General features: G+C 31.6%; 1 protein-coding gene across 3 annotated transcripts; it reads right to left on the bottom strand.

Moving 5' to 3' along the window:
* Positions 1-301: 301 nt before the first annotated feature.
* Positions 302-23,330, bottom strand: LOC134697625 (uncharacterized peptidase C1-like protein F26E4.3). Of its 3 annotated transcripts, none has more exons than XM_063559911.1 (10): positions 22,184-23,330; positions 15,473-15,539; positions 14,250-14,360; positions 12,988-13,220; positions 11,873-12,023; positions 11,148-11,316; positions 9,796-9,841; positions 9,152-9,272; positions 8,747-8,792; positions 302-669 (listed from the first exon to the last, which is right to left on the bottom strand). In XM_063559911.1, the coding sequence occupies exons 1-10, from the start codon at positions 22,491-22,493 to the stop codon at positions 376-378; spliced, it is 1,548 nt and encodes a 515-aa protein (XP_063415981.1). In that variant the 5' UTR covers positions 22,494-23,330; the 3' UTR covers positions 302-375. The 3 variants fall into 3 exon arrangements, with proteins under 3 accessions (XP_063415981.1, XP_063415995.1, XP_063415988.1); XM_063559925.1 differs by lacking the exon at positions 302-669 and adding an exon at positions 6,607-6,937 and having other exon boundaries at positions 22,184-23,322; XM_063559918.1 differs by lacking the exon at positions 302-669 and adding an exon at positions 6,947-7,341.
* Positions 23,331-24,011: the final 681 nt, after the last annotated feature.

Here is a 24,011-nt window from a genome sequence, read left to right as displayed (position 1 = left end):
CCATTATTTTTTGTATTCCCCTTCCAAATTTCTTTCTTTATGAAATAACAAAAAAAATATTCTATATTATTCCAGGAAGTTTGACTTCAAATACTATAGACAATACTGAAAATTACTAAAGAAAAAGCTATATTTCTTTAAAACCTAGTAAAATTCAATCTTAATTCAATCTGGATAAATCCTTGTCATGTAAGGTAATATTACACAGGTGATTGGCTATGTTAGTGTTCAAATCAGTTTAGGGCCTTGACTTGCAGATATATGAGCTACAATTAGTTCCAATATATAAATAAGACACAAGTAAACATAAAACATTTATTAAACTATTAACAGGAAAATAATATCATTTCATAAAAAGGTGGTAAAAATAACATGTCAAACTTTGAGCAATCCATTCTCATCTTTTATTTTTGAAACATTTTCTAATCTTCTCACTTTTTTGTTATAATGTCTCACAGAACCACTGTCATTTTGAAATTCTGTCAATAGTCTCAATTTCTTTCTTTGTGCAACTAACTTCCGGATTTCATAAATGTTATCTGCCTTTAATCTCCATAGGTTTCCCCACACAGCAAGTACAAATGATTCTATTTTAGTGTCATTTTGTTGTCTGCTTATTTTAAAATATCCATTTTCACCCCAAGAAGGACCCCATGAGTTAGCACATACCTAAAATAAAATTTGTACAAAACACATTAGTAAACTTTAATGAACGAAATTATGCCTTATATCATATTTACATAATGATGTCTTTATTTAAAACACTTTGAATTGGATTATGGGCTAAAACGTTTATCACGTGGCGCTGTTACAAACGCATTACAAACTTTCATATTTGTATGAAAAATAGATGTATCCATGTGAAAATTTAAAGCTTCAATTAGAAGGAAATATGTCAATAGTTAGCAATAATTTCTTTCTATGTACACATGACTAAACGCTATGGATTTTCCTCATTTTTGAAGGCTTAACAGTGGCCAGTAATCGCTTACATTTATTTCATTTGAACTTAAGCGGATTCTTCTTTCATTGGTAATCATACCATATGCCCGTTTTTATGTGGCTTAAAATAAATCAAGGCAACAACCGAACGTACAAAGTTGTTCTTGTTTATGTTTGTTTTCTAGAGGTTTAAATTTACCAGTAGATATTTTATCCAGAAACATGCGAACTTTTATTCTCGTGATTCGCTAAAACAAATACAAACTAAAAGCTGTATGCTATGAACATTTTACCAAATAGTTTTTTGAAGAATTAGAATAAACAACTCTGATTTTAACAAATGTAGCTTCGAGGAAAAGAAGATGGTTCGAGCTTTTTACATGTTTATATATGTAAAACTTTGTACTGTGACTAGGAAAAAGAAGCGAAAGACATTTAAGTCGAAAATAAACTGACAATACAATGGCAAAAAAAACCCAGAAAAAAACCCCCAAGAAGACAAACAACAGTATATAAAACACAACATAAAAAACTAAAAACTGATCAGCACGATTCCCAACAAAAGCCGGGGGTAAACTCAGATGCCCCAAATTAGGCAGATTTAGTTTCATATATGCATATATATGGTACCCGTTGCGTTGCTCATGTTAGTACTTACCCGGTGATACAGCTTGTGCTAGATGTTATTTTGCAGTGTGCAAGATATACTCGAGATATTGGCCAATTTGTGTGTATCATTAAACTTTCGAATGAAATAGCAATCCTCGATTGTTTTGTGCAGGGCTTATCATTGTACTTATGAAAAGTTTATGATACGTTTTTTGAATATTTTGTTACTTACGTCTTCGTGCAATTAAAAAGAAAGCATAATAATGATTTGAAAATTTAACACATTCTAGAAATAAAGGTACACAGAACAGTCTCCGATATATTAAAAATAACATGGACTTTCAAACCATCTGACATTTGAAGAAAAAACATTGGTTAACAAGTGATTGAAATTGAATAAACAACTTCTACAGTTACTGAACGAATTATAAAAGTTTGCCTATGGATTAATCATTATCTTGAAGTGGTATACTCGATGTCTATAGAGCTAATGTAATGTCACCGTTTTGTTTGTAAACCATGCCGACTCCAAATAAAGCTTATTAATTATCTTTATCATTTGTAGTTTACGCTAGTGTACAAAGGAACGGTGATAATTTTGTCTCCTATATTTTTGGGAATAATACCCATATAAATATATACCAAGTTCGTAAATACTTGGTATACATTTATATGTGTATTATTCCCAAAAATACTATGAAGTCTCTTCAGCCATAATTGAATATCAGTTAATCTAATAACGTTGAAGAACAGACAATGACTGAAGTAATGCTAAAACCGTACCGGGAAACAAAAAAATGCATGAAGGATGCATCAAATGCAACAAATCCGTATGATTTGCTTGTACCAAAGATTAAGCCTCTAGAGGCGGATTTAGGGGGGCCGCCCCCTCTCCCTTTTGAGAAAAAAGGGTTGATTACATAGGAAATCACTGAAGGGTGACGGGAGCGGGTCCACTCTTAGGCAGCCAGTGGGTCCCCACTTACGAAATTTTTTAGATCCGCCACTGGCCGCTGGTCTTTCAATTAAAAAGTACTCATGTTTAAGCTGTACCAAAGTGTCAAGCTGCTAGACAATTGTACCCTCGGAGCTTATAATCTACCCGCAAATATTTAGACCGTTTGGTGGAAAGACATTACACATTCGAATTTTTAGTATACCAATAGTTGTACACATTCGCTGGAAACACTCGCAAATTGATTTTAAAAACATGTTATTTTACGATAACGTGGGAAAAACCTGATACTCTAATACACTCATTATAGATACCAGGACTAAATTTTGTATATACGCCGGACGCCTGTTTCGTCTACAAAAGACGCATCAGTGAAGCTCGAAGCCAAATAAGATAAACAGCCAAAATAAAGTTCGAAGAGCATTGAGAACTTAAATTCCTAAAAGTTATGCCAAACACAGCTAAGGTAGACTGTGCCTGAGGTAGAAAAGCCTTAGTATTTCACAATTTTGTGAACATTTAATTTATAAATATAACCATATCAATGATAATTCATGTCAGCACAAAAAGTGCTGACTACTGGGCTTGTGATACCCTCTGGGGAAAAAATCTCCACCAGCAGTGGCATCGACACAGTGGTTGTAAATAAACTCATCATAGATACCAGGACTAAGTTTTGTATATCCGCCAGACGCGCACCTTTTGACAGTTAAAACAGTTAAAAAGTTACGTAACGCTACAATTAGTCATCGCACTTTTCATTGTATTCGAACCTCGTTTTTGATAAGGCTTTATGTTTGTTTTTTTCTATATAGGAACCGTAGCTTAAAATTTGTTCAGCTTAATTTATCAGTATTATTATAAAAACAATGTATTAACACATCTTACAAATGGGTATATACATGCCATGAAATATTTGCACGATGAGCAACTATTTTAATTCATTTTGTCATTTGCTTTGTCAAAATATACTACTTTCAATCATTGTTACGTTATTTTTCGGTTTAAGTAAGAAAACCTGGACGGATTTATACAGAAAGATTTTGAAAGCGGAGAAACTTGTGCACCTTATAACCAAATAACACTGTGAATATTACAAACTAGGCTATAAATAAGACTTGTATAGATATAAGAAGATGTGTATGAGGGCAAATCACACTTTATAAACGTAAACCTAGTTCTCGTTTTTTATATAGATCAGACCGTAGGTTTTACGCCAGTAATTTTAGTAGCTTTTTGTTCGGTGTGAGCCAAGGCTCAGTGTTATCAAAGGTACCAGGATTATAATTTAGCACGCCAGACGCGCGTTTCGTCTTCATAAGACTCATCAGTGGCGCTCATATCAAAATAAAGCCAAACAAGTACAAAGTTGAAGAGCATTGAGGATGGAAAGGTCTAAAACGCGGAAGTGGAAAACGCGGAAGTGAAAAATGGGTGTATTATAACTAATATCTCTGGAACCGCTAAAGCTAAATTAACAAATAAAACTGATTTTGAAAGCTAAAGTAATAGTCTATCAGATAAAATTCAAATAATATAAATTTGAATATTTTTTTTTACCGAAAAGTTTACCGGAAGTCATTCTTAGTGTGACTCTGGCAACACATTTTTGAACATTAAAACTTAAATTCACGAAAAAAGCATATAACCCGGTCAAAATCTGTAAATTGATTCTTACAGACAATTTAATGACTAACAATATGATATAAAGAAAAATATGAAAACATTACGTAAAAAGGGTAAAAATTTGACCGGAAGTCACCCTTGTATAGAAATGAAGAAGTCAAATTTTCAACTTTGAACTTTAATACACAAAAAAATAAAGAGCCCAATCAAAATCAAGAACATGATTCTGAAAGACAATTTAAATACAAATAATATGATATAAAGAAAAATATAAATACATTAAGTAAAAAGGGTAAACAGTTGACCGGAAGTTACCCGTGATATAAATGATATGGTAAAATTTTCAACTGTGAACTAAAATTTACCAAAAAATTAAAAGCCCGGTCAAAATCAAGAACATGATTCTGAAAAACAATTTAATGACAAATAATATGGTATCAAGAAAAATATAAGTACATTACGTGAAAAGGGCAAAAAAGTTGACCGAAAGCCACACTTGTATATAAATTATATACTACAATTTTCCACTCTGAACTAAAATTCACCAAAAAATTCAAAGCCCGGTCAAAATCTTCAGAATTATTCTGAAAGACAATTCAATAATGAATTACAAACAATATGATAAGAAAAAATATGAATAAATTCCTTAAAATTGGAAAAATCTTGCCCGAAACCCTATCTTGTGTATAAATGAAGAAGTCGAAATTTCAACTTCAATCTCAAATTCACATAGAAATACATAAATCGAAGAAAAAAAACTAGATAAAAAATATCTAGATTGCATTTAATCAACTTAATAAGCAAACCATTAGAATAAGATAGCAAAGTCTTGACCGACAGTCTTTTTAATTGGTATGTCTAAACACTGCTAAGGACTCCTTAGTTGAAAATTTGACTTCATCATTTCTATTCAAGGGTGACTTCCGGTCAACTTTTTACCCTTTTTACGTAATGTATTCATATTTTTTTTTATGTCATATTATTTGTCATTAAATTGTCTTTTAGAATCATGTTCTTGATTTTGACCGGGCTCTTTATTTTTTTGTGAATTTTAGTTCAAAGTTGAAAATTTGACTTCATCATTTCTATACAAGGGTGACTTTCGGTCAACTTTTTGCCCTTTTAACGTAATGTATTCATATTTTTCTTTATATCATATTATTTGCTATTTAATTGTCTTTAATAATCAATTTACAGATTTTGACCGGCTTATATGCTTTTTCGTGAATTCAAGTTTTAGTGTTCAAAAATGTGTTGCCAGAGTCACACTAAGAAAGACTTCCGGTCAACTTTTCGGTAAAAAAGCATATTCAAATTTATATTATTTGAATTTTATCTGATAGACTATTATATTAGCTTTCAAAATCAGTTTTATTTGTTAATTTAGCTTTAGCGGTTCCAGAGATATTAGTTATAATACACCCATTCTTCACTTCCGCGTTTAAGACCCTCCCATTGAGGATTCGAAATTCCAAAAAAGGTGTGCCAAATGCGGCTGAGGTAATCTATGCCTGGGTTAAGAAAATCCTTAGTTTTTCGAAAAATTTTAAGTTTTGTAAACAGGAAATTTATAAAAATGACCACATTATTGATATTCATGTCAACACCGGAGTGTTGACTACTGGGCTGGTGATACCCTCGGGGACGAAACGTCCACCAGCAGTGGCATCGACCCAGTGGTGTTAATAGTTATCAAAGGTACCAGGATTATAATTAAGTACGCCAGACGCGCGTTTCGTCTTCATAAGACTCATCAGTGACAAATATTTATAAAGCCAAACAAGTACAAAGTTGAAGAGCATTGAGGATTCAAAATTCCAAAAAGTTGTGCCAAATAGGGATAAGGTAATCTACGCCTGGGTTAAGAAAATCCTTAGTTTTTCGAAATACTAAAAGTTTTGTAAACTGGAAATTTATAAAAATGACCACATTATTGATATTCATGTCAACTGAGACCGTACTTTGACCTATACTTGTTTACGTTTATAAACTGTGATTTGGATGGAGAGTTGTCTCATTGGCACTTATACCACATCGTCTTATAATATCTATCATTCTGCTTGAAAGCATTATCAAAATTTGATATTGCTTTCAGTGAATTTGAAAATTGTCGGACCTGGTTTTAATTGATATTATTTTACGTGAACTTATTTTCTTCTTTACTTCCAATATAATGGGGCTCTGTGTTTTTTTGTCTTGGACTATAAAACTTTCCATATTTTTATGGACCATATGATATCATTGGTCGGTGTACATAAGGAAGGGTTGGTATTAGCATAACTATTCAAAGTCAGGAACGCCACAGGTCAAAAATACTTAATAAAATCCAGAAAACATCGTTTATCCTTGTGTTAATGTGTGTTAGTTTTAGTGTCTTTCAAAGTATGATGTCCATTAGACGTATACTCCTCATTTATTTTCATATGTAAAATGGAGTGAATGTATATCTACAAAATAAAAATAAACAAAACATATATAAAAAATATTTTATCATTCTGCATTAAGTCAAATTTATTCCAACAGTGTGTAAACGTTGTTAAGGTCCTGCATCTCTCTGTAATGTCTCTATGGAAATTCAAGTGTTCTTACGGATCTCTATTTCTCTGTATTGTTTCTATAGAAATGCAAGTGTTCTTACGGATCTCTATTTCTCTGTATTGTTTCTATATATTCTGTCATCATTGCTGATGATACACTTCCCCAGGATGATACAATACACGATTCGACCTTACATTCATCAATACCTCTTCCTATCTTCACGTATCCACCTTCTCCCCATGACGTACCCCACGAATTCACTCCTAGCTGAAACGGCAGGGTTTTTGATATTATAAAAGGTTAATATAGAGGATAAGCATTTTAGAAAAATATATTTTATGATACATTGATAAATTGATGTGGAAAAATTATTAAATGCTGAAGCATTAAGTTTAAGCACATTATTGTTTTCTATGAACAGCATGCCATTATGCAATGTTCCCTAATTAGACTAGGGGTTTAGGGGTTGTTCGTCTTTTCTTTCCTCTTTCTCTATTATATACATTATACAACCCATCTCTCCTTAGAATGCCCGGATGTTCAGTATTAACAAGCCGCACGGTTATGTCAGCAGCTAATATCACAGCCTCTATATCGCTTTCATTCACATTCCTCCTAATCCTAAAGGAGCCTTCTTCACCCCACTGCATTCCCCAGGAGTTCAAGCAAAGCTGTAAAATGCAAAGTAACGTACAGGATACGATATATATGTTATCATCATACGTCGGGTTAAATGGATATTGCTTGATATAAGTAAATAAATTGTATATAAGAGATAGAATAAAAAGCTATGAGGGAAAAGTTATTATAACATGCAAAATAAATACTTTATAGTTGTCTTGAGAAATAAATTAAGCGAGAAAAAGTATCTAGCAATTATATATTATATATGCTGTTATAAAAAGGTAGGAATAATGAATACGTTACCTTTCATTTGCCGCCATTGTATCTTCTGGTTGTAAAACATCCGGTTTGCGGTCTACGGCGCATGCGCATATATTTACATTGGTAAGCAGAGGGCACAAATTAGCATGCAAATTAGGGCAACACAAGTAATAGAACGGTGGATATATAAGGATGAATAAATACACGATATATTAAATAAAATTATATTCACAGCAAAAAACAATACACTGTATTTATATTTATAAATATATAGAACAGTCACAAGTAAACAGATTTAGTTTTCACCGAAAGTACATTTTTTTTCTCGTTTTGCACGATTAAAGGTAGAAAGTTAATATTTTTTTCTTATTTTAATTAAAGCAAAGCTGTAATAAAAAAGCATATTATTATGTATTTACTTTTCGTTTTTTGTTGGCAGTGGAACTGAAGTAATAAAGAACTACAAATCACAATTAGTCAGGGCAATCTCTTTGTCTTTAAATTTTAGTTGTTTAACTGTTTCTCAATGACAACGATATCGAATTAAAAATGTGTCAAAGCTAACGTCAGTGCTATTCAAATTTACACCTCATTTCATCCTCGTTTGCCACTGGATGTTAAGCAACCAACAATGAATCAATCAATTCCATTCTTTAAAAAAAAATATTCAAATTTACCATTTTGCATTTTTTACAACTTCCGATTGATATTTTAAATCAACGACACGGATGTTTGTTTATATATTGTCATATGTAGTGCAGATATTGTAGTTTTTGTAGGTGTTGTGTGTCTTTTTAATTGTTGTCATGATTTTTTCTGTTGTTTTACCGCTTTTCGACTCTTACAATTTGGCTTGCCTTTTTGTTCATCCACCTCTATTTTTAAGAATGGACACTTTTTAATGTTTAGCTTAAAACTAATCAGCTATGATCAGGGGAAGAATATGAAAATTTCCAATGAATATAGCCATTGGTTTGTACTAAACAAAGACAATGAGCAGAATGTATTTTTTATAGTAGTTTGCAATGTAAAAGTCCGCAATAAGACATATGTCTGTGTGATTTTTACAGTATTGACCCGATCAGGCTTTTACGACATTAAATGTCACGGTTTTTTTAAACCTCGGTATACTAATTTAACAGTGTCTTTCGAAACATCCAAGTTTGTATCATTTTACAACGACAATCTTACCCAGTACTTTAACTCTACACCACTGGACTGTCGCTCAACACCCCAGCTACAATTCAAAAAGAAAAGAATGAGTATGAATATTTTCTTATATTTATGAACAAGTATGCATAAAACCTATTCTGTTCATATTTTTATTCAATGTGTTTGAAGAGTGTAGAGCTTAAACCTACTTAGCGAATTATAATTAGATAAGACTAACAAGTCCGTTTGAAATTAAGTTCAACCTTTGATAAACAAACAGCGCATCATGTAACTGTTACAACGAGGCATATGTCATTGAGACTTGATATTTAAAACAACCATTAATCATTGAACGAAAAAGAAAACAACAACTTTTTCAAAGTAAGACAGATACCATTCAGAACTGAGATCTAGAAGATATTGATCTCTCCTATGTCAACATACCCAATTATCCTTATAGAGTGGTAACCTTTGTCATCGTCCGCCATATTGTCCGGTTGAATTCTACTGTAGCTATATACTCCACTCTTATACATAAAGAAATCTTCTTTTACTTTCAAAATGGCTGTAACAGATATGTTTTTATAACATAAAATAACCGTGAAAGTTATTCGTAAAAATGTATTATTTGTTTTCTTTTTACAAAAAAAGTGTTTTATTTGTAGCTTCAGTTCTCACGTGTGTCCTTTCATTAGTAATTTTAATGAACTGCAGTGATGTTTGGTTAAGATATTTAAATGTAGGGCATTAATTTTGGTATCATGTTTTTGACCACGTGCAAAAGGTGCCCGACGTGTATTCCTTTTATATCAAGACATTAATTAATTATTATCTATTATAATCTAATCTTATTTATCTTTAAAACCCCTATATAGAGGAACCATGTGTTCATATCTAGAACAAGTGCTTGATTCATATACAGTTCCCTCCACCATTCGACATTTTGTTGTGCACATATTTACAATGAAGTGTACGAACTAAATACTGAATGACATTTTTTGGTCTCATTTAGATATTCAGCATATTCATGATATTATTACCAATACTATCAGACAGTTATAATTCGGTTAGATATCAACTATACCGACCTTGTACTGGTCCATTTTTCATTATCTCCATCATAATTTCTCTTTCCTAAAATTGACAAATGAACTCTCTGTTACCGTCTGATATCTAATTTATTAAGTGTCCATTTAAATTATAGTTAACGTTTCTGTCTTAGCAACTTCGCCATGTTGAACTTTTCATACTGTCTAAAAGTAAGTTATGCATATCTAACAAAATTAACCTATTACAAAAACTATTAATTCATTAATTTACAGATGAGATAACAATATTATCATTATTTTTTTGTCATTAATGGGACAAAAGCATTTACACGGAAAGTATTCCTAACGGGAAAATTGAACACATTTGCGACACTTTATCAAAAATATATCGCTTCTTGGTAGGCATAATATCAAATACTTCGACATTTCCATTTACATAAACTCCAATTACTCTAAGTCTGTCTGAAAGTTTTTTTGTTTGTAATTGTTTCATCGTTCATATACCATGGTGAAAAGCGAAATACAACTCGGGAAATAGAATATCACAAGTCAAAGTAATTCATACATCATCATCACGATATCATCATCATCATGATGATGTCTCAAAGTAAAAACGTAAGCAAAAAGACAAACAACAGCCCACAAACACATGTACGGGGCGCCGAACGGGACTCTTGTGGTTTTGTACTCGAAATTCAATTTTGTACAGACAAAAGTGACTTTTGTTCAACAAAAATGAGTTCAGTTTAACAAAACTTGTAGCATACTACAAATTTAATATTGTGTCATACAAAATTATATTTCAGTGAACAAAGCCACTTTTGTCATGACAAAATTCAATTTTGTTACACAGACTTGACTTTTGTTATCTAATTTGAAAATTGGTCGACAAAAGTCAATTTTGTATGCAAATTAGTTTAGTTTGGATTCTGTGAACTACATTGTAATTTGCATACAAAATCGACTTTTGTGAGACAAAATTGACATTTGCGAGACAAAATTGACTTTTGTGAGACAAAATTGACTTTTGTGAGACAAAATTGACTTTTGTGAGACAAAATTGAATCTTGTGAGACAAAATTATAAAAAAAAATGAATTTTGTCTCACACAATTAAATTTTGTGTTGACATTTCCATTTCTGGTAACAAAAGTCAATGTTGTATGCAAATAAGTTTATATTTGCATATCTTTTTGACAAAATTGACTTTTGTAATGACCTATAAAAATGAATTTTGTCATCACAAAATTGAAGTTCTCATAAAACAAGTCTGTATCACATAGTTTTGTAAGACAAAAATGATTTTGTTATGACAGAATTGAATTTTGTACAAAACCACAGGAGTCCCATTCGGCGCTCCGTATAAAAAAACTAAATAACTATATTACTCACGTTACTTCTAATTCTATATGGTGGTGTCGAGTGTAATATCTTTTCCAGTAATTCTTCTCCAGAGTTTGGACAGGTAACGTTTCTATAGTTTTTACTCTTTCTCATTTTACAAAAGCCAGCATTATTTGTTGAACCGCTTTCGTACGGATAACAACTATCAGTTACTATTCTAAAAAATATCATTAATTCAGTCTAAAACAGACAGCAATAAATAAACAATACAATAAAGGTATGTTCGGTGTTGGTAAACTTGACGAATTGCAAGAAAAACAAGGGATATCACAGTCAAATCCTTCATCGTTGCTGATGCATATGAACAAATAGTATAGTTGTTCATATGCAGGAGTCACCAAGAGTACGTGCTTAAAGTACACGCAAGCAAATACACAGAAATATGAACATATACACAATTTACAACACAAGCATAAACTAATACTCAAAAAGAAATACTATATTATAGTCCTCCTCGTGTCTAATGCACATATATAAGATATGTATGTAGTTATGATAGATAAAACAGTAAATCATAGGTGCTAAACAAAAAAAAACATAGTACCTGTTTTGACTTGTATGATAAAAGTTTGTCACAGTAGTACAATACGGTACCTCTCATGCACAGAAGGATGTGTAGTTGAAGTTAAAGACAACGAGCAATTAAAAAAATTATATTGTAACTATTTAAAAAAATATGTTTTTTTTAGATTTAACCACACTGTCATACATACCCATTCTTCCGTAAAAACCACCAAGCTTTGTCGAGGTAGCCACCCTCACATCCAAGTTGGCCTTTTACATTACAGGAAATAAGATGTTGTGGAGATAACTCTTCTGGTAGGACCCCTTCTGATTCAATTGCCAGACGGTCAGATGCAACAGCTAGAATAAACAAACATTTAACCATAACAGGATAAAACGATTTTTTAAGATACTCAGATTCAAAAAGAGGGGCGAAAAATACCAGAGGAACATTCAAACTAAAAAAATCGAAAATAAACTATCAACGCCATGGCTAAAAAGAAAATGACACACAAACAAACAGTAGTCCACAAAACACAACGTAATGAACTAAAACAAAAACTGGTGATGATCTCATGTGCTCTGGAAAGGTAATACTATCCTTCCCTCCATGTGGCACCCGTCGTGCTACTCATGTTAGTACAAAACCAGTAGTAAGTCTAATGTTATTGTTACAAATATGAATGAAAATTCAATAACACAATAAATGTTTTCAGTCAGTAAGTGCTTTCATATTGCTTCTTCCCCACTTAACTTCCAAGCATATTTAGAAATCGGAATCAGGAAATCGGGGGCTTGATTCAATTGGTCAATTACAATTACATTGTCAGCAGACGATCAGTCATACTCATTATTTTGTCTGATTGAATAGAACAGGAAATAACAAATAGAATATAAGGTTAAATGTCAAAAGGTTTATGATCTACATTTATATCACTACATCTATGTTTTATGTTAAATAAAAACAGCGAGAAGCTTTTATGAGCAAGTTATTTTAAAAAGAAGGGTACAGTAGCTGTTTAAATGAATAACAGCTTAATTATCATATATAGTATGCTTCAAGATACCAAAAACTAGCAAAAGGGATAAGATCTTGTGAACTTTGCTTTGTTTTGTTTTTCATACTAGACAAGAAGTAGGGTTAAGAATCAATCATTCATTCAATATTCCATTCAAAGATAGGATGTATAAAAGTACGAAGAAAGCATTAGGTGAGTACCAATGCAACTGGATCACAACACAAGCATTTGACAAGTAAACCACAATAAAAATGTTGCATCCCGATTAATAAGAAAAGGATTATTTATAGATGCTACTATTTTACCGGCTGTAGAAAACGCCCACGATGCAGCACAGTCTCCTTGATCTCTCACCGGATGTATATAATTCGGCCATTTTTGACGGGAATCAAAGGATTCTGGAGGTTGATCAACACTATCCATTATAATAGGGTTCATGTTGAGAACTTGGTCACTAGGTGGCATGGTTCCAAGTCTGTATTTTATACCATCATTCAAAGTCTTTCCCCAGAAAAACGAATAATTTGCAGCTTTCCATCTAAAAGTAAGCCATATCAAAACTATAGTAAAAGTATAAAATGATTTATGTTAAAAACAAACCGATAGAAAAAAAAATCTCGGGCTTTTTAATAGTGCTGTATGATTTTATGAACTTTTAAAACATATTCGTTAAAACACGAATGAACAAATTGTAGTCATAAATTGTCACTTTACATACGAATGCTGTGGTTTGAAGACTACCTAACACTACAGGGAGATAACTCTGTAAAATCAGCATAAAGCTTTAATGACGTCGTGCTGTTAAGGGAATCTTAAGCTTCTCAATGATCAAAATAAGTGTTTGTCAAACTGCTGTCTAACCAGTGTAATTTTTCTGATTAAAAGGTTGTTTAATTTTTTTTGAAATTTTATATTTTTGTCAAAAGTTCAAAGTAAATACTTTGTCAAAATTTTAAGAAAATTAAACGAGCCAAATTAATTTTATTTCAGGTGTTAGGTACCACCTTAAAGGATTTTTTTTTACGAAATCTGAAATTGTGTCTCGAATGGTATAAACTAAGATTACTTCACGGATTAGCTTAAAGGCAATAATACTACTAATGTGTATGATAATATTACAGAATTATTATAAAGATAGGTAAAATTGTTCCCCATAATTGGTGGACAAACCAAATTTTGTTTGGATTTTTTTTCATATCCGAACACATCGTTTACTCGTATATAGCATTAACTTGCCAATGTTCATACTGATAAGGAATGTTACCTAAAGGGAAATGGTTTACATTAAAGAAGAAGAGGAAACGATAATAATATTATAAAAAAAAAGAAGTGTTTGTTCAAAAGGGTTTTTGAGTTTCATATTAGTCAATTGTTTGGGCTATCAATGCACAGCGATAATGTTATCTTACGTTTGAGAAGAAATATCAAACCAGTGTAAGATAATGGTGTAACAACAAATATAGGTTCCGTATTCTATTTTTTACACCACTACTCTTATGTAATAATGTGACTGTTATTTGTGCCTTTAACTATTCCACAGGATCAAAAAAAAAAATAATAATATTACCCATAGTTTGCATTGTTGACAAGCTGTATCATGTCTGGTTGTACCAAGCATACTTCGTCAGTACATCTCAGTTCAGCTTGGTTTGGATTGGAAGGGTTTCGGCGGCATGTACTGTAACAAATTTATATAATTTAGTACAAATATTACAGACTTTTTCAAACAAATAAATCAGTTGCATTATTGAATTGTTGAAAATGTTGTAAAATTCACGATTAGATATCTATATAAGAAACTTTTTGACACATTTCGGTGTCATTTAAAAAACAAGACTGACATTTCCACGTTATTAAATCTAATATAGATTAAATTTCAAATAAAAAGGAGAATATATTAAATGATCACCCTTTAACTAACCAATGACACCTGGTCGATGACACGACTAAATTTACTTTGATGATATGTCAAGGAGTTTTATTTTTAAATGATATGATAATGTTTTATGTGAAGAAGACGATATTTATTAACAGATTTAAACGTTTATCGAAAAAAAATATGAATATATGTAAAACGTATAAATAAGTAACAATCTGTAGTAGTTAATCTCGTTTTGATCATGCAAAGTTCAAAATGACCATATAAAACCCAAAACAAATTGTGATTTATCACTGTTTTCGGTGTCTTTTTCAACATCTTGTGAACAAAATATGACGAATGTCTTAAAAATATCTGCCATTCAGAAATTCATATGTACAAATAAGACTGTTGGTAATTTTCCATAAAATAAACAAACTGTTATATAATAGATTCCAAGTTCGAAAAGACCTATCTTTTTGTTTGTGTTAGTTGTTTTTGAGCTTTGTGCAATCTGATGAGTCAAGACTTTTTAAAATAATTTGTAATGGGTGCTCACATACATTTTAACATCGTCACATTCAATATGTGTCTGTACCACGTTTCTAACTAAATTATTGTTGTGGTTGTTGATGTCTGTCATTTTTGTTCTTTGTTTACTGTTTTGGAATAAATCGGGTCATTATAAACAATAAGATGTGGTATGATTGCCAAAGAGACAACTCTCCATTAGAGACCTAAATGATACAGAAATTAACAACTATAGGTCACCGTATGGCCTTCAACAATGAGAAAACCGACACCGCATAGTCAGCTATAAAGGCCTCAAAATGACAATGTAAAACAATTCAAACGAAAAAACTAACGGTACCACATCTCTTCATTTGAAACAATTAATGGTGTACATCATAAAGTGGCTCTATAAATCTTACCACTGGTTACAATTGTTTGTGAAGACGGATCCCACTCTATATTCAATACCATTCACCCTGCAACCACCTGCAATAAAACATAATTTCAGATCACAGTACAGTAACTATTGAAAATGTAAAAAAAAAAAACCCATAAAAACACCCAGACAGTTTATTTGAGTTTGTGTTTAAGGATATATGTTCCACGGTCTTTGTAACCTAGTTATTCACAACCTTTCAGACATGAGGCAATTAGAAGCTAGACAAACTGTTAACAGTTTACTGTGCTTGACTATTGTACAAATTCGTAGGTTGTCCGTTCATATACTTATTTCTTTATTTCTGTTGTTGTTGTCATTATGTCCCATTGACGTTCTGTAATGACCCACATGTCATGATGTTCTTATAGTAACTACCTGATATATGCACATCTCGAAAATAATAATAATAACAAAAGTTTGCCCGTACTCCAATATTAATTTGCAATGACATCTATATTTTCATAATGACGTACACTGAACGGCAGACGAAAATAGTGTTATAAATCGAAAATAAACTGACAACGCCTTGCTAAAAATGAAAGAAGACAAACAGACAAACAATAGAACACATGATACAACATAGAAAAATATTAAATGTTTGGATAAAATATAAAGTAATAAGCAATTTGGTTAAATTCCCGATACCATAGTTCACACATGAATATGATAAAACAAACACAGAACTTTTTTTAATATTGTATAAAGGTTAATTGTGTGGTCATTGAATAATAATTACACCTTATGTAAGAATCCTGGATTTTGATTGGTTGATAGCTAGTGTATTTTTCACCAATTTACTGTTATCAAATGAATATCGTTCATTTTTAAACGCCGCCGGGGTATTTGCCCCTCCTTAACATGATATATCTGTTTAAAATTCTATAGCGTTCTCAATGATTTTTTCAAAGCAAAATTCATACTATAAAATATTGTAAAAGTTATGAGTGAATTTTAGTTCAATTTTGTACACATTGTAATTTGTACAAGCATTTTATGTACAAATTAACAATTTGTACAAAGTCAAAATACAAATTATAATGTGTACGATAATTATAGTTTGTACAAAATGATAACTTGTACAGAACATATGCATATTTGAGACGTAAATATGTGGACTAGTCTATAGGACAGGACATTTTGAAATGAGTAGAACATGTTGCATGAAACGGAACATGCATATAGACACTAATAAACATATCCACACAATGTTTCTGATTTTGTTATCGCTACAATAATAACAACCTAAAAGAATTGTAGTAAAAACAAAATTGGACTTGCAGCTTCTTATTAGACCATTGTTTTACTCAAAGAAGATATGACATTCAAATAATAAAATATTATTTCCGAATGTATTATAACTGATATAATTAGTGGAACGAAAGAATAACATTTATCATATAGATTTTTTTTTATTTGTTGTTGAATAATATTCTTATTATCTTTAATGTATGATATAATATCAACCATAATTTGACCATTTGACTTTACATAATCAATATTAAATTCAAATTGGTATGCATGAATCTTTATACAAATTGTTTTATCATCGTGTATTTACTGAAGACTTAAAGTAAGATTAATGCATATTAACTTAGTTCAGTTAAGTACGCAATCGAAATGCTGGTACGAAATATATCGACTTTTCGACTAAATTCTATCTTTATTATTTGTTTATACTGATAGAATATAATATCCATCACGTAAACAGATTAATGTGAAGATGATGAATAGTTAAGACAGGGTGAAGACAGGGCACATCAACACAATAATGTAAAGTGATATTTCTTTTGTGAGATAGTCAATCTACCCTGCGGGTAATACTGTCTGAAGGTTACGTCCGTGCAATGGCCAAAGTTCAAAATCAGTAGCAAACATTCCTTCTCTGAATAACTGATTTCCAAAAGGGTACTATGAAATTTCTTAATGTTTTTGTTCCAATGCTTAACTTTCCAAAATACAGATAATATTTAGAAAAGTTATTCACAGCAACATACTTTTACTGTGTAGACACTGACAAATGTTGCTTTTATTTTCTCGCTGCATTAAAGACCCATTGGTGGCATTCGACTGTTGTCTGCTCTATGGTCGGGTTGTTGTCTCTTTGACACATTCCACATTTCCATCCTCAATTTTATTTATGCATCGTTAGAAGTAAAAGACCAAGAACGTTATTAGTATTTGTACACACTATATGAGCCAGTTCGGAATGACATATTGGTCACATACAAATCAATTTTACCATTAGAATGCCCCGGATAATATCAGTTATCATATTCACAGAAAAAACTTTCGAAATGCTCATGTTTTTCTCTGACTTTTTATGACGTCTTTACATTAAATCCATAGGATTTTGGATGTGTACTGATCGATAATTTAGTGTTAGATGCATGATTTTTTTCTTTTAGTTGTTAGTGGCTTTGAACTAGTTGTCAGTAACTGCGAGTACTTAGTGTCTTTTTGTTGTTGGGATATAAAAGTACCCGGCCACGTCCACTCTATTTATCATTTTATTTGTATCTATCTGATTTGTATTTGTAACCATCTGATGAGTTACGCCTTTTCCAACTGATTTGTTTATAGTTCGTCCTTATGTTGTACTGTTACACCATCGTCTCAGGTTAGGGGCGGGTTTGGTATCCCGCTTTTATTCGTTATTTTTTTCTCATAAATTATACAGTTAGTTTTCTCGTTTGATATTTGTTACATTGTCATTGCGGGGCTTTTTATAGCTGACTATGCGATATGGGGTTTGCTCATTGTTGAAGGCCACACGATGACCTTTAGTTGTTAATTTCTGTGTAATTTCGTCATTTTGTGGAGAGTTGTTCAATTGGCAATTATACCACATCTTCTTTTTTATATTATATAGAAAACAAAATAGTATTTATGGCGGTCCTACTAAAAAGCGCCCGAGAGCGCCCGGGAGCAGAAAAAGGGCCCAGGGACAAGAATAAGCGCTCGGGGAAGGAAAATTAGCCCCCGGGAGAATAAATAATAATATTTTATAACAATAAAATTTTCCTTAAAATAAATTAGCATTGCTTGTTTTGTCCTTAATATAAATGGGGATAATTATGTACGATTCTACACTAATCTAAAGTGTTATTGCACTTTTACATTTTAGATTTCAAAATTATATATAAGTATAGATTAATAAATATGAATAATAGTATATAGAAGAATCATGATCAAAATGTATATTTTGTTATTTAAAAATAATCAGTGCCTGAGGTCTTATATTTCGCAACTGCATGGTGAACACCTTTTTTGCAGGTTCTGATTTAGATTTATTATATCTTTTTATGAAACGTTCATACTTGTTTGTGTTTTCTTTTACAAATTTCTGTTACATCTGAATTTGCAAATTACTTGTCTAAAATTAAAAAAACAACAATGTGCATAACTTATTTCATCGACACAAAGTTGTCTCATGTCAATAAAATATCAATGTAAACTTAATTTGCGACCATCAAATCCCCAATTGATGCCGTCGGAGCTTAAAAAACAATACAGTTATCTCCTAAATATATTTTTACCGGGCACATTTTCTTTTCCCCGGGCGCTATTTTTTATTTCCCGTGCGCTTTTTCTTTTCTCCGGGTGCCTTTTCCTCACCCGGGCGCTCCTGGGCGCATTTTAGTAGGACCCATTTAAGTAATCGAAGTAAAATCGTAAAACCACTTGAAATTAATACGATATTTTCGTATCACTAGATTAACATGTACATGTATTCTGGCTAGGAAATTAGAGCAGGATTAACATATTCTTATGCCAATCGGATATTCTTATCTTCGTCTCATTCCAGAACAAATATAAGAAAATAGCGATGTATCGCATTCACTTGACTTACTATACTACTTCTTATAAGCCCTTAAGGAAAGTACACCCAAATTCATTGAAAGATAATACTTTTATAAGTGTCTTCCTTTTTTGTCAACATCCCTAGTCTACCACCTACGATAGTCTGTTCAAGTTTACACTTGTGTTTAATTCGGGACTTAATTGTCGGTCCAAAACGGTCTCACTACTTAGTTAAATGATAATTGTAGTATTCACACACGTGACACATTGCTGAAAAGTTCATCTAATAAGTGTCAGCATAAATAAAACTAGATGAAGGATTAATGTAATCGAGACAGATATTCGACAACATAAATAGACCAAAAATAGACACACCACACTGTTTTCTACAATGATCAAGGATTTCATATGATATGTGTCATGATTCTGCAGAATGCAAATATAAATTTAACAAGACTCGTATGTAAATAGAATAACTATAAAGTATAAAATATCTACTCATTTATTTAGGATGGAGAAACAAAAGTTCAGATGTGAACAAATTATAAGTTAGTTTTCATGTTTGAATTCTTTTATATTTGTCATTCGAAGCCTTTCTCCTTTTCTTATTATGCGGTATGGGTATTGCTCATTGTTGAAAGCCGTATGGTGACCTAAAGGTGACAGTACTTAAATTGCACCCACACTCCCCAAAGAGCAGCTGAAATCTTATAGGTTTTCTTAGAGTCTTTAGCTAACAAGGTGTATTTTAATCATGTGCCCATGTAACACGGCTTAGCAAAATATATCTAAATATTCATAAAACAGTCACTGTATATAAGTAAAATTTACGAAAACTTCGCATTCGACGTAACAAGATGAAGGAGAAGCCTGCCACCGGGTGAGTATTTTTTTCGATGTGACGATGACCCAATGGTTGTTCGTTTTCTGCTTTTTGCTCAGGTTGTTGTCTCTTCGACACATTTCCCGTTTCCATTCTCATTTTTTTCATAATTAAACTATATGTCACAGGCAACCATTTCTTACAAAACTAATAGTAACCAGGGTATATTGTCAAAACGTTAAAAAAAAATAAAAAAAATACATCAGTAATTTGATTTTTACGGTTAAGCATGCGATTATATGCGATTTAGGTTTCTCAAACAAGTTATAGGAAAACAATCGAAAATCGATCTCATATTCCGAACAAACAAATTTCAGAATATAGTTTAATAATAAACCACAAACAATTTCACAATTCTAAACAATTGAAGATATATGTTATCAAAAGGGCCTAAAAGAATAACAAAAACAATCTTATACTAACTTTGACTAAGGGAGTTGAGACCCTTTTTTCATAATACTTTTTCAACGTTAATTATATATAATTGCTAAAAATTAACAGTCTAACAGCAGAGGTATCGACGAAGTGATACAAAACAATACATTCCATGGTTTTTGTTTTCGTTATCTGACCAAATGCTTAAAACCATACATTCAATGATTGCTTGTTTCGTTATCTGACCAAATGCTTAAAACCGTACATTCAATTATTGCTTGTTTTGTTATCTGACCAAGTGCTAAAAACCGTACATTCAATGATTGCTTTTTCATTATCTGACCAATGCTTAAAACCGTTCATTCAATGATTGCTTTTTCATTATCTGACCAATGCTTAAAACTGTACATTAAATGGTTGATGATTTTGTTATCTGACCAAATGCTAAAAACCATACATTCAATGATTGCTTGTTTCGTTATCTGACCAAATGCTTAAAATCGTACATTCAATGATTGCCTTTTCGTTATCCGACCAATGCTTAAAACTGTACATTCAATGATTGCTTGTTTTGTTATCTGACCAAATGCTAAAAACCGTACATTCAATGATTGCCTTTTCGTTATCTGACCAATGCTTAAAACCGTACATTCAATGGTTGATGATTTTGCTATCTGACCAAATGCTAAAAACCATACATTCAATGGTTACTGTTTTCATTATCTGACGAAGTGCTAGAACCCGTACATTTAATGATTCCTGTTTTTATTATCTGACGAAGTGCTAGAAACATTAAATTCAATGACTACTGTTTTCGTGATCTTACAAAGTGCTACAAACCGTACACTCTATGGTTGCATTTAAGTGGTGTTGCAAGTTTACTTCAAAAACTTTGATAAAAACATACACGATGTAACATAATAAAATTAAAATAGATTAACTGGAAACAAATGTCAACTTTCGTTTTTTATTCGTTTTTGCATTTCGGTTGCTTTTATAAAGTCTCTTAGAAATTTCGGTTTTTATTTTTATTACAAATAAATTCTTAATACCAATGACTAGGTCAGAGGACATTGATATTTACATTATTTGAACAAAGGTCATTCGTGGACACGATTTTAAATCTAATTAAGCAAGTTAAATACCAGATTAATACTGTAGACATTCATAATAAAGGTGAAATTAAAGTCAAACAATAATAAACGGGTTAGAATTAAACTACCGAATTCCAAAATGTTTTTAAGATTAAGACATTACATTCGCAACACTCTTAGGTCTGTTATCTCATTTATTTAACTTTAGATTAGAAAATACAAACAAATTAAATCTAAGTTCAAAAGATCAAAATGTTTGTCACCTTAACTATCAAAGTATGATATATAAAATGACAATGTTTACGTTTATTTCATGTTTTAGGTTGTAATGACCTATAAACGAAAAACTTTGACATATTGGACATTTTTATAATGAAGACTATATCTAATTGCAATGTTTGAGGTGAATATTCTGCACTGACTCAGTTTTAGAACAAGTTGTCATGCTTGTTGGCTAACCATGATTCAATTAACAAAAATAATTAAATGATAATATTAAAATCATATAATTATTATAATAAAAGTTGATCAAACTTACGTGTTATGGGCTCCGGATTTCCTCCTATACAAATTCTCTGGAAATCTGGACAGCAATCACTGGCAGTAATATTACAAAACATATCACAATAACAAATACTGTCCAATATCGGAACTGTACATTGGTCATCCCTCCCGGGACAACACGGACCCCCGGGCTTTGTTTCACAGTACGGGCCTCTCACATCATCGGCCATTTCAATAAAACGTTTCTGTCTATTCAATCGTTTGTCACAAAGCGAAGTATTAATTAAAGTTACCACAATTCCAATTGCCAGAACAATTCCTAGTTTAGACATTTCTAATATCATATTTTGTCCCTGAGTATATGAAATAATTTGTTACTACTTCGTCGGTTAGTACTTCAATTCATTTATAATTGTATTGAAATAGAATACTGTATTTCCGTTCAAGTTTTTACCTTACTATTTACTTAAATAGTACTTATTAAATATCCTGCTTTAACTTACAATACACAAAAATAATACCACTTCATCGAGAATGCTTTCCTTAAAAATAAAAGTCCACGAAATGTTAAACAAAGCTACACAAAGATGAGTGCACTGTCAGTTTGATCCAAAATTACAGCTTTTTGAATCCTTAATCAAATTTCAATTAAAGTCCCCAAAATATCAAATCTGTAATATTTTTGTTGTTACTTTATATTCCAGACTTAATGGTTATTCCAGGATTAGTCGGCAGTAATAGTCGGACAGGTGCGCGCTGAGGTCTAATCTACTCTCGTCAACCTATACATGTGGAATATTCTATATCAATATAATCTATGAAATATACTACATGTATATATGATACATGAAGCTGTATCCCATTAGAAGGTTAAATTACTCAGGTATATAATGGATGACATAGATAATTATAGGCCAAAACACCATGAGAATATATCTTTACTTTTATCTATAATTATAGTGTATTGTACTAAGACTTTATCAAACACTGGATCGAGGTGGATTGATACGCAGATTAAATACCACTTAAATCCCTATTTCATTCTTAATTGAGGTTAATGTCCTTTATCTAACTTTAAATGATCCAAAAGTGTCCCACGTTCTGTGTAGAATAATTTACTTTTCCCTTTTCATCCGGAGATAGAGAGATGCTTCACATTCCTAACCAAATAAGTTGTAAGTTGATAATGTTACACATCTGTCAAACCTATGGGATGATACGACAGGCATGGACAATGTTAACTACATATTATACAAACATTACATTCTAATAATTATCACGTTACAAACTAACTGTCGTATAAAAAGAATATCAAATATAGCTATGTTTAGCACAGAACAAACATAGGTACGATATTTAGAATATAACCATCTTATATAAGAAAGAAGATGTACAACTCTTAACAAGAGACCAGATGACACATACAGTAGCAGCTATAGGGCACTGTACGAACTCCAACAATTAGCAAAGCTCATACCGCATAGTTAGCTATAAAAGGCTATGAAATGACAAATGGAAAACAATTTTAGTTCACTTGTATGTTTTCGAGTTACAGAAATGTTACTAACTTCGATTTTTAGTGCTGTATATTGATAAGAGAATGAGACACAAATTTGTCATTTTTTGATGCCTTATAAGCGAATATCTTTCTTGTAATATAAGCAGCACCCCGGGTGTTAGAGCAGAGAATGTTGAGCTTTTTGGGAACCTGCTGCACACACTTTTCTTCCAAGTGAACATTTAGCTTTCTGTGTATCATTTGTTGACTGCTGTTTCTCATTTTCCCTTGATAGGATTAATATATTATAAAAAATACAATGTGGTATGATTACAAATGAGACTTCTCTCAACAAGAGACACAG

The sequence above is a fragment of the Mytilus trossulus genome, chromosome 1 (assembly GCF_036588685.1).
Source record: "Mytilus trossulus isolate FHL-02 chromosome 1, PNRI_Mtr1.1.1.hap1, whole genome shotgun sequence".
Lineage (NCBI taxonomy): Eukaryota > Metazoa > Mollusca > Bivalvia > Mytilida > Mytilidae > Mytilus > Mytilus trossulus.
Note: the sequence above shows the minus strand (reverse complement) of the source record. Positions and strands in the feature narration are given on the sequence as shown.